This window comes from Lepeophtheirus salmonis, chromosome 8 (assembly GCF_016086655.4).
Source record: "Lepeophtheirus salmonis chromosome 8, UVic_Lsal_1.4, whole genome shotgun sequence".
NCBI classification, from domain to species: Eukaryota; Metazoa; Arthropoda; class Copepoda; order Siphonostomatoida; family Caligidae; genus Lepeophtheirus; species Lepeophtheirus salmonis.
In genome coordinates, this window is record NC_052138.2 from 31,822,697 (window position 1) to 31,835,097 (window position 12,401).

General features: G+C 33.1%; 1 protein-coding gene across 1 annotated transcript in view; it reads right to left on the reverse strand.

The window, feature by feature from the left end:
- Positions 1-2,066: 2,066 nt before the first annotated feature.
- Positions 2,067-12,401, reverse strand: part of Ent2 (Equilibrative nucleoside transporter 2) — a 102,516-nt gene continuing 92,181 nt past the window's right edge. The window contains exons 7-12 of the mRNA XM_071890287.1: positions 3,637-3,782; positions 3,491-3,576; positions 3,119-3,265; positions 2,685-3,059; positions 2,421-2,623; positions 2,067-2,271 (exon numbers count right to left, since the gene is read on the reverse strand). Of these exons, the coding sequence (XP_071746388.1) occupies positions 2,214-2,271; positions 2,421-2,623; positions 2,685-3,059; positions 3,119-3,265; positions 3,491-3,576; positions 3,637-3,782 (1,015 nt within the window). The 3' untranslated portion in view covers positions 2,067-2,213. The remainder of the gene's footprint in view (positions 2,272-2,420; positions 2,624-2,684; positions 3,060-3,118; positions 3,266-3,490; positions 3,577-3,636; positions 3,783-12,401) is intronic.

Genomic DNA, 12,401 nt, shown 5'->3' on the forward strand with positions numbered 1-12,401 from the left:
TCATGGAAGCAGTATGTGCAGTCTTTGTATTTGATGAATGTTTACTAATTAATGAGTTAATTAAGACAGAAGAAAAGGGGCGGGGAAAAAAAGAAGACAATGCACTATTGTGGATGATTAAAAATAAAATCCATATTTCTCTCCATTTAATTTGGAAATTGTCCAATTAGAGTAGGCAATCATCAAGGAGTTGAAAGAATTAAACCTGTGTGTAATGAGGTAATATGATTAATGACCGTATAATTAATTCATATTAATTTATTTTGACTAGTAAAAAAAAAAGGAGGAAGTTTTTTTTTTTTCATAATAATTAAAAAAATAGTTTTTATTGTTTAAAGAGACAAAAATTATGTGGTGTACAATCTTTGGAAACAACTGAAAGGTACTCTACTTCCAGCTCTACTAACGAATGATTTTAACAACTACTACTACCCAGGATCGGTTTTAGAGGGGGGTTATAATAGACCTGCTTCTGATTGGGGCCCAGAGCTGGCTAGAATTTTAGGGAAATTCAAATATATGTAGACTAAGAAGGAACTTGTATAAAAATACTTTTTAAAAACTGCCATTTTCAAAATAGAAAATATTATTTAATTAAATGGCTGCTAAAATTTCTTTTTTTTTTACTTAAAAAAACCAGATAATTTGGAACAAAAAAGCCCCACAATTTAATTTAAAAAAAATGAAAATATTTATTTAAAAAATGGGTGCCACTCACGCTAAAGTTGGGTATGCTACTAACCAGTTTTGTATGTATATTTAAAAATTAGCTAAATTATGTTTAAATTTCAAATATCTACCCTAAGAGTAACTTATTTCCTACTTCTAATATTCTACAAATGGACCTATGATAGTAAAGTATAATTAAAAAAAAGTGTTTTGATAAAGATTTGAGAAAGAGTTTTTTGCCAAAAAAGTATTTTTTATATTTGAAAAAATATGAATGAATGAAAACAGAGAGCATCAACAAAAAAATATAATAAACGGAGAACAAAAAAAAAAAAATTATAAATGAAAATGATTTATCTTTTTTTTGAATAAGTCTTTTGTATGTATATATATTAAGATGAAAGCCCTAACAACTGTGAATTCAAAATAAGGTAATATTGTTTTGTGTGAGTGTTTAGTTTATGTGTGTGTGTGTGTGTGTGTTTTCTGGTATTTCATTTAAAGAATAGAAAAATATATCAAAGTCACATGGGCAGTGAAATGCTTCATAATGAAAATTAGCTTTCCATCATGTATTTTATTCCTTAAACATTTAATTAATGAAACGAGGTTGTGTGAGAGAGAGATGGGGTTCAGGGAAGAAGAAGATACTGGAAGAGATTCCTATCAGTGTGTAGCCATTATACAAATGATTTGATGGGCCGTTTAAAAGCAACAAGGAAACAAGTCATTATAATCAGGAGAAAAATAATGTTGAATAAATAAAAGTTTGAAAGTAATTAATGATATGTAAGGAGTAACTAAGTGATTGATATTTTTATTAAGTGTAATTATAATTAATATAAATTAGATGATGATATGGTTTTTGGCATTAATTTGGAGTGAATTGGGGCCACCAGGAGGGTAGTTCGAATTGAAGCTCAGGATTTGACACAAGAACTGGCATGGAATAAGACACAGCGATCCCTGATATAATCCCTGTTGCGATAGAAGAAGCACCAAACATACCGGCTGTAGCAGCATATTCTGGCTCAACGGATCTGTGGATGAAAGATAGATTAAAGTAGGGTGTTCTGAAAAGTTTCCAACCTCAACGTAGAGATGGCAGCAATTATAAATAAAAGCTAGTTACACATATATTGCATCTGTTGAGAGTTACTCAGCAAAGTTTCATCCATTTTGTGAGCACAATTGTTACGTAACAGTCGTTTGAGAGAGTTGATGGGTGTATTTTCATGAAAAGAGTTGCGTCAAATGAAGAGGCAATCCCCTTCGGGAACAATTATTTTGCAGAGAAAAATGCCGAGTACTGGAAGAAGTGTGTGGAGTTACAAAGAGACTATATTGATACTCGATACTCAATTTCGTTCATTTTCAAAAAATTATCACATCCATTTACTCAAACGACTGCGTGTTCAAAATGGCTGAAACTTTTGTGAGTAACCTTCAAAAAATGCTAAATAAATGCGATTAGCTTTTATTTACCATTGCTGCCATCTTCCCGTCGAGGTCAGAAACTTTTTAGACAGGCCTCGTAGTTCCAATTAGTGTTGTATTAGTCCTAATTTATTCGGTCCAGGCCAGTCATTGTCAGTACAAGAACTGGTTAAAAAAAAGAATATATTAAACTAAGTGACGTCATCAAGGACCGAACTTTATAATTTTTAGGACTGAACTGGATTTCACTACAGTCTTTAGTCCTAAATAAGGAACAACACATCACTAGTTCCAATATCTAACCAGATACTAACCTTGGACAATACATTATTGCAATAGCCGACAAATATCCACCAGTGAGTCCAAAAAAGGCTCCACCCGTCCAGTATACCGCATCCCAATGGAACATAACAGGCCAAATTCTCTCGACTCCCAAAGGGCGATAATTACAGAGTGCAAAGAAGGGTATGAACAAAGCTCTGAGCAGGACTGGAGCAAATAACCACCTGGGACTTGGCTGTAAAGTAGAGTCAAATAAGATGAGTGTGTTTAATAGAGTGTTTCATCATCATCCTTACAAAATGTACATATGTAGCAATGAGATTCCCCAACATGGCTCCAAAGTTAAACGTAAGGAAGCAGGTAATAGCAGAGTAGTATTTCTTTGATATAAAGAAGGTTTGATCCGAGCGCTGAACTTCAGCATAAACATTTGGAAATATGATTAACGAAACAAAGAATGTAAAAAATATATTGAAACATTGTGGTAAACACTTTCTAAAAATGGTCCAAAAAGGAAGATGATTCAATCGTCGAACAAGAGATGAGGTCCGAGACGATATAACTCCAGTAGGGTTTGTGCATTGCATCGTTCCCATAGATGAGGATATTGCTGATTTTTTTTTGAGTTGAAGGCCTTTTTTGTATTGATAGTCGTGATATCGAAAGAAACGCTGGAATGAGAACAAAAAAAAGTCAATGTACATATATATATATATATATTTATTCTTACATTAAGAGGCAAAGCGAAGTAGGTGTCGAAACAAGCCAAGAGAATAAATAGAGCTGTTATAAAATAATAGATGGCTGCTGTTCGAGGATTTGGAGAGATGGATATGGAAATAATGTTGATTGTCGCGACTATTATTCCACTAATATTCTATAAAAGGGATTGAAATAATTTGGAAGTCAGTTTGATGTAGTGTTAATTTCGTCAAGAAAATGAAAGATTTCTATTATTTTGACTAAATATTCAAGAGGAAAAATGGTCTGTGTCATGCAAAAAAACATTAGTTTACACATACATATTTTCTCGTCAGAGCAGACGAAATCAACACTGGTTTAATGAAGTTTTTATTAATTAAAAATAATTATATGAACTCACTGATCCTAAAATAACTGCTCCTGTGTATCGGAATGGGAGTTTAGAAGCTATTCCATAGACAGTGTTGTGATAAATCCCATTGGCAGCTAAAAATAATTAATAGATAATTATCAAAATTAATAGTAGATAAAATGTCGTGTCTATACCATTAAGAATCACAATGGATCCCATTGTTAGATAGAAAAACAATCCTGGCCAATTGGATGAATCCACCATTGCTAAAACAATTGTGATGACAAAGACGATAACTTCAATCAGTACAGTCCAGACAATGCGCATCGTTAAATTTTCTCTGAAATGACAAAATAAATAAAGAATTGCTCTAGTTTCTACAAGAAAAAATGTACATAAATAGGGTATGCATTAACTTTAGCGGGGATCTATGCAATTGAAATTGCACAAGAAACAAATCCCTTTCTGGGTAGGGGTAAAGATAATAACTGAGACCAAGGCTGGTTTGAACGTGAGCGTGGGCAAAGATAAATGGCTTATTTCTTTAAGAGTGAAAAATTTCTTTTTTTCCTATCATTAGTGGGGCCACATAGGTTAAAGTGGCCGGCCCTCTACCTCAATTGGTAGATTCAAATACAAACATATGTACAACATATATAAACAAATAACGAAGATTGATCTATTTTAAATGGAATATGCATATGTGGGAAAAATTAATGTTCTTTCTCCCTTGGAGAATTCTAGAACTAGTAATAATAATTTAATAAACTGTGTCATTAATTAAAAAGTGATTCCCAAGAAACCCTCAAAATTAAATTATAATTGTATGGGAAAAGATCATGTGACTTCCACATAAAGAACTATGAGGTTGTCAGATACATAAGTAACATGTTATCATATTGTACATGTTACACATCATTCCCGTGACATCAGCAAAGCATGTGACTTATAGTACTAAAATCCATATTATTCAAAAAAGTTAAATCTCACTTTAATCTTTTAAAGCAATCTGGGAAACATGAGTTACTTTGAAAATTAATTTCGTAATGTTATTGCAACAAAACTTAGCGTCGGATTTGTGTCTGAACATTCTAGTAGATCGGTATCAGAGAGTTATAACTTTTGTAAGATTGAACTAATTCGGTTCTGTTCAGAAAATTTGATCACACTCATATTGATAAATTTGTTTCATTTAAAATTTGGTTTATAACTTTTTATAGATGAATTTTTCTTATATTTTTTTTTAACCAAAGTACAACTATATATCAACTTATTATTATGTTATGAATAATATAGAATGTGTAGGTAAAGATGCATCTAAAACATAACAAAAAAAATTAAACACAAAAATAGGAAATCACATTCCTATATAAATATTTTTATATATCTAATAATAATTTGGACATAATGGCTTTACAGTGGATCTGAATTGTTCATGACGTCATGTGTTTTTGCCAATTATCAACACATATGTCGATAATGTGTACTTTCAGTTATAGTTTAAAACATTTATTTAATTCAAGAAACTTATATTCAGGGGCGACCAGAGGGTTGTAGAGCCTACACCGCCCCAAATTAAGGAATTCTTGTTCTTTACAAGAAAATAGTTTCATCATTCGAGCAAATTATGCAGCCGATCAAAAATTTTAACATTTCATCCAAAAAAATTAATTTTATCTGAATAGCTTTATTTTTTTTTTATATCAATCAATTGAAAACAATTAAATTTCGATCCACGGTCTCAACTGAAATATTAGTGAAATAAATATTTTGAAATAAGACCGATACACAAATCGGTCTCAAACAATTTCTTAACACAAGTATGTTTATATGATTTTTAGAAAAATAAGGAAAACTGTGCCGTAGGGTTTTTTTTTTATTTCATACAAAATGTAATCCCATTTAAACCTAAAATCAACAAAAGCACTTGAAGAATTTTGAAAGGCATTGTCTTTTCAGAGAAATAAATGTTTGTAATAATTCATGTATATATATAAATAGGGTTCTTCTTCAGGATCCGAGTTACCATTTTCCTGGGGTTTTAACCCTACGTCAAATCCCATTTAATTATTTAATAATATAAATTTCATTATATTATATATATATAATCAACCTAAAATTAGCTAGTTCATAACTTTATATCTTTTTTTGCTTTGCATATGGTATCGAGTTACGAAATTCCAAAAAAACTGGACTTGAAGAATATTATTGATAATGATAAAAATGAAAATATATGTCCTTGCTATACCGGGTGGTCCATTTAAATTTGAACACTTACTTATTCAATAAGTAATGAATGTTGAACAATTGAAATTAATCCATATTTCGCTATATTAAAACATAAATAATTAATTACAAAACAAAACAAGCCTTACATCTCTAGTTTACGTATAAGTCGAGAAAATGAAAATTGAGTGTGATCACTGAATTTCCATTTGCGCACTGCAAGCAGTTGGAGAGGAAGAAGGATTCAGTCAGAATGGTCAAACTGGACCAAGAGGAGTTAAGGAAAATAGCCCAGGAAATCTCCTCAAGTCCTTGAGGGATATTCAAGAGATCTCGGAGTTTCACACCCAATTGTCCAGAGAGCTATCATAAAAGTAAATGGAAAGAACCTTGTGGGGGCGAAGAGGCCACTTTTGACTCCAGCAATCAAAGAAACCTATTTCACATTCCATTGCATGACTCTTTTGAATGAGTTTTGAAGGAATCTTTTGAACACTTTTGTCTCGCTAACATCCCTAATGCCAACCCCTTAACTAAATCTTTTGGGAGCATTTCGATGGTAAGGCCTCCAGTGTCCGCCATCCAAACATAGATGCCCTCAAAAACACTGTTAGCCAATAAATAAGAGTGATAATAATTAATCGGAATAATTTATTGATATAAATAATTTGTCAAAGAATATAAATGTAATCTACACTCAATTTTGAGAAAAAATATTCTAGCTTGCTTTTCGGTTGACAGGCCACAAATAATGAACATTGAAGTTTGCCAGCAAAGAATTAACTAATTAAATGTGTTCCTTTTACCTCTATATCTATTATCACTATTGTTAGTCCAATTAGGTATTTTTTAATATTTATTTTCATTCCAAGTCGTAAAACGAGTGGTCCATTAAAATCTGAACACTTTGAATTTTAAACTTCAACTATATATAATTTATTAATTAAAAGTAGAATTTCCAGAAAAATTATTACATTGAATAGATGTGTGTCTGAGCTCTCTTACATTTAATCTACCCGGTCTTAGCGGCGATAACGGCTTTCAGGCGGCAGTGGGAGTCCTGGAAACCGCTTCATATATAGTCATCTGTCTTGGTATCCCAGTACTGGCTGACAGTGGCTTTTATGGCCTCGGTGTTTGGATGACAGACACTGCAGGCCTTACCTACACATCCACCCAAAACGTATAGTCGAGGGGGTTGGCATCATCGCTGTAGGGGAGGTGGCAAAAGTGTCAAAAAAGAGTTCAAAGAACTCAAAAAACTCTTTAAAATAGTCTTGCAACGGAGGTGATGGGTTAATTTCATCACTGGTGTTCAAACTTGCCTTTTCACCCTCACAAGGCTATTTCCCCCCACTTTTATGATATCTCTTCAGAAAGTCTGGTGTAAAACCTCGAGATATCTTTTTGTGCCCTTATGAATTTGAGGGGATTATCCTGGTCTATTTCCTTTTACTCCTCCGGATCCACTTTGGCCTTTTTGGCAGAGTACTTCTTCCTCTACAACGTTTCGGACTAGCTGGTAGTGTTGGTAGTGGTCCTGGAAACGCTAACTGCTTGGAAATTTGTCGTTTACGTTCAAGTATCATTTTTTCAACTAGTATGTAAGCTAAAGAGCTCATGTCCCTTTTGTTTAGTAACTAATTGCTTATGCTTTAATATATCAAAATATGAATTATTTTCAATCATTTAACATTTATTAATAATTCAATTAGTAAGTGTTCAGATTTCAATGGACCACCCGGTAGTTCTTTAGCTTCGATTATATTGAAGAGTTCTTTAGTAGAAAACGAAGAAGAAAAAAAAAAGAAATATAGCTAAAATGGTTTTATAGTGATATGTTATTGACATCACATAAATCTACATTCACTTATGTATGTATGTGTTTGGGAAAAAAAGAGGCAAAAAAACCTCAACTTAATGGAGAAATAATAGGCGTAATTAGACAATAATTATTTTTCATGATAAACACAAATCTATATTAGGGTGAGGCTGCAGGCCTGTTTTTTCTGTACTATGCACAGGGTGTGGAACAGAAAATTTACAGTTACATGATTAAATTACGAAAAACGTAATTTTTATGGAAGGAAGAAAAGGCAAATCAAAACCATTTTGTGATATGTTTAAATACTAAATTTAGCCATAATGATTATTCATTATGTTCTCCTTCACAATCAATAATAGTCTAAGACAGGGGTCACCAACCCTTTTTAAAGCTGAGGGACACTTTAAGAATCCCTCAAGGGACAAATCAAGAAATCAAAAGCATACTATATTTTTAGAACAAATCCAACAGTCCACTAAGAAGAAACCAACGGTTGAACAGGTAACCAAGGATATAGTGTAGGTAGCCTCTGATCTAAACGAACATATTAGCATCTCTTGACGTTGAAGGCCGTGTTCATGACGTACCAGGCTATCATGATGACAGCTTGGAGTGGATACAAATTTGTATAAAAGGTGTGGCACACGTTTTTCTCCAAGACACCCCAATCTGCAAAGTCCAGTTGGTCAAGGTCAGGGCTAGAAGAGGGCCACATGGAGGCAGGCTAAAAGTCAGCAATATTGTTTTTTTTTTTTTTTTATTATTCTTGGCTTGAAGGTACTGTAATGGACTTCTTTATCACGAGGTCGTCCGGATGGAGATACCAACAATCTCTGTAGCCTTCTAAGCACTGACACCTGCGCAGTGGAGATCACACACGCGTTCCTTTTTTCCTTTTTCTCGGCCATTTTTACAATTACAGTCATGGGATAAAAAAAATTGTTTATTTTTGTTCCAGCTGTCGTTTGGTTGCATAATTAAACTTTGTAATTAAAAATAACGGGGATAAAACCCTAACTTAATTCTACTACAAGTTTTGGGTTCACACTGTTTATGAACTTAAAGTTTCGAATTGATACGGATATATATATAGGCTCTTAATTTACAATTTAATACCCGACTTCTAAAAAAGTGTTTTAAGAAGTAAAAATGGATAAATGGTAAAATATTACTTTTTTACTCTTTACTCACAGTCAATGAATAATATTTACTTGGTTATAAAAGGTAATTTCTTTGAAAAAAAATCTATTAATATCGGAAGAATCCCCAAGGGATGGACTGGTGGGGCTGTAGATCCCCAACCAAATTATGGAATTTTTCCTGTTCACTAAAAAATGTAATATTTGAAATTTAATTTAATTTTCTGTCAATAGCTATGGATTTCCGAAATTTTTCTTGAAAAAGTTTAATTTAATTTTCTGTGGATCTCGAAAAAATTTAACATTTGCAATTTTGTTCCAAAAAAATTTATATTTGCAATTTTGTTTCAAAATATCTTTGATTTGAAATTTAATTTTTGAAATAACTTTTCAAAAATTTTAATTTTTGTGTTAGCAGCGGGGGATTTTTCAGATTTTTTGAAAAAAATAATTTTTTGTGAATATCTGTGGCTTTTTGATAGATTTTTCCCAAAAAAATTATTATGTTAATTGCTGTGGATTTTTTAAGATTTTAATAATAAATAATCATATTGTATTTTTTTTCTTCCAAAAATAGTTTGTTTGTTTTTTTCAAAAAATTTTGCTTTATGGATTTTTAAAAAAGACACCCAATTTTAAAAGTACAATATCTATCCATGAATAAAGCCAGACGGATAACTATGATAATCAGCTGATAGTCGGTTTACAGTAGCTGCGAAATCAAAACAAACAAAACGTTCAACTATGAACCGGAATCTGCAGGAGGCGATTCGTGGAGCCATGGTGTGTGGATTTCGCGCCCAAAGGACCAGCAAGGAGATTGCCCAGTTCAACAACTTGTTCTACAACACTGTGAGGAACTTCAGGCACAATTATGATAAATATTGTGAAAAGGAAGGGGACCTTAAAGAGTTTGACGTAAAAAGAAATACTCATAGACGTCGCTCTGATACTCATGATATTGATATTGTGAACTCCACACAAAACCTCATCAAGGAGGACTCTGGCAGGTCCATCAATGTGATGCTAAACGTTGTGAAGCCCTGGATGGACTATGTGGCCGAAGGAGAACCGTACATCTTCCAACAGGATGGGGCACCTGTCCAAAATGCAAACAGGACCCAAGAATGGTTCAGGCAGAATCTCTCTCACTTCTGGGAGAAGAACATCTGGCCCCCTAGCAGCCCCAACCCCTTGGACTTTGATATGTAGGCTGAAAGGGATACCAATCGTCACCCTGACAACACTAAGGCTTCCCTCATCACCTCTATCATGGAGGTATTCAGCCACATTCCGGGGAAGTATATCATCAAGGCCTGCTCCCGCGTGAGGCCCCGCCTGGAGGAGGTCATTGCAGTTGGTGGTGATTTTATCCGTTTATATTTTTTTATGTACATTAACAAAAGATTAATCATATTAAATGTCAAGTTTCTATCTTTATTTTGAAGAGAGTTATAAAGATCTTAGTAAAAGGTTAAAAACAGGCATCAATAGATTTGCACCCTGTATATAATCCTGCGGACGCCCTTGAATATTTTGTAAGCATTATATTTCAATCAAATATATATATTCATCAAAAAAATTAGTAGACACATTCAAAAATATGGCATTATAGTTTTTTGTCATTTTTTTACAAAAAATGACTCTCGGTTCATAGTAAATATTAAATATTTATCCATGAAATTGCACATTATCTTCAATGTACACTCTACAGTACCAAGAAAAGGTTAAGTGTACCCATCCAAATGTAAGAATTTGTTGAGCACACTAGACTCACACTAATATATAGTCAAATTACATATACAAAATATATAATATATTTTGCCATTGATAATAAAATAATTATATTCTAACCTCACATAAAAATAATTTGAGTATTTGCAAAATGCAAATATCATCATGAATGTGTTTTTTGTAGCGTAATTAATTTTATATTTAAAGCTAGGTATCATTATTATTGTTAACATCAACATCTGTATGCCTAATATCGCCCATCCATTGTTGTCAATGTCTCAAGTAAAGCTTTTCTATGCAGCTTTAAGCACTATTGTTATGTTGGTACATCATAAGTATTTTCGGTATGTAAAAGAATCTCTTAAAAGTCAAGATGGTAACCCTGACAATTTAGATAATATTTGAGAGGAGATCATCTTCACCCTTATGAAGTTTTCATTAGATTAGCGGGGGAGATTAAGGAAATATAAACAAGTCCCCCTCTGTTTCAAGTAAGGACATACTGGGCCAACTGTTATGTTTTACCCATTTTGACATACGAAGTATTGAAGTCCTTGGGAGGATGCTGGGTAAGTAAGGAAAAAAGTTCAATACCTATTAATTGAAGCTCAAAGAACATGATTTAAAATGTATTCGCCCTCAAAATTGATAAAGAGTTCCAGGAGGTGGGAGAATCTGCCGAAGATCAGAATGAGTTCACAGGTTCCCTTGCGGTGTTTAAGGATCTTGTTTGCACGTCCTACACCTACTTTTCTCTGCTATTCTGTCAACAGAGGCCATGAATATACCTCAAAGATGTTCCTCCTGCATTTTTTAGAGACCTGGACACCGCTGATGGTGACATGTGCATCTTTCTGGCCAATACAGCAATTAAAGAATTTGGCTTTTTCTTGAAGACCAAGTTCTTGGAGAGTGCCTGAGGTCCTCCCCAAAATGGTAAATCGTCTTCTTCGATGTCTGTTCACAGATGACCTTCTTGGACAATCCCAGCTCGGACCTCAGTCAGTCTTTTAACACTGTGCACTCATTGGAGCTACTAGCACAATGTTGATCTTAGCCATCAACAGTTAATTAGATGTTCTACAGCATTTCTCATCGAAACATTGTAAAAAAATGTTCTGAACATCTTAAAATTTGCATAATAGAGATCAGTAAATAATAACTCTTGGACTAGTAAACAAGAATTACTCCGGTTTCAATCCTCAATACTCATCCGAGTCTAATAAGGAATATAACACCACAACAAATCCATAGTTTTTTTGTTTTTTTTCCCCTTTCATGCTGTAGTGATTACTTTATACTTATTGATCTCTCTTCACTAACAAAATAATTATACGAGTCTTGTAAAATAAAATAATATTCCATTGCATTAACAAAAAAGCAGGATCTTTAATTTCCATATTTTTTAAAACTATAACCGTAATATAAGTATCATTATTCGAATTGTAAATCATAGGCAATTTATGTATGTACAAATATCTCCACGAAATCAAATTTGATAATCCTGACAATTTGAATAATGTTTGTTGGAAAACAGTTTAGCTGTCATGGCGTTTCATTAAATCAGCTGCAAAAAGCAATGAGTGGACAAAAAAAGGAAATGCACAGAAATTCAATTCCAACTCGTACAAGGAATATCCATCGTTAATTCTACTCCACGAAGAACTTACACTTCGTATAATTAACAAATTCCCAATCTTTCATTAGCATGCAAACGTTATACATAGATGTAAAAATAATGATAACAGCTTTAGGAAACTAAAAAATAAACATCTAATCAAGTTGTCACCTACAAAAAAACTAGCACAACAAAAATGCCTCGGCCAAATTTTGGCCTTTGACAATCTGGACATCCTCCATTCAAGACTGTAACCTCTAAGCTTCAGCATCGGGGCAAACCGAACTAAAGTGTTAAAAACTATCGGCTTATAGGAATGGACCGATATATCCGTGGAATACGTCAAAAATACAAGCAACGGGTTAATGCCCCAGATTGAGGCCATGATATATGTATATATAAAAAAATGTTAAAGGT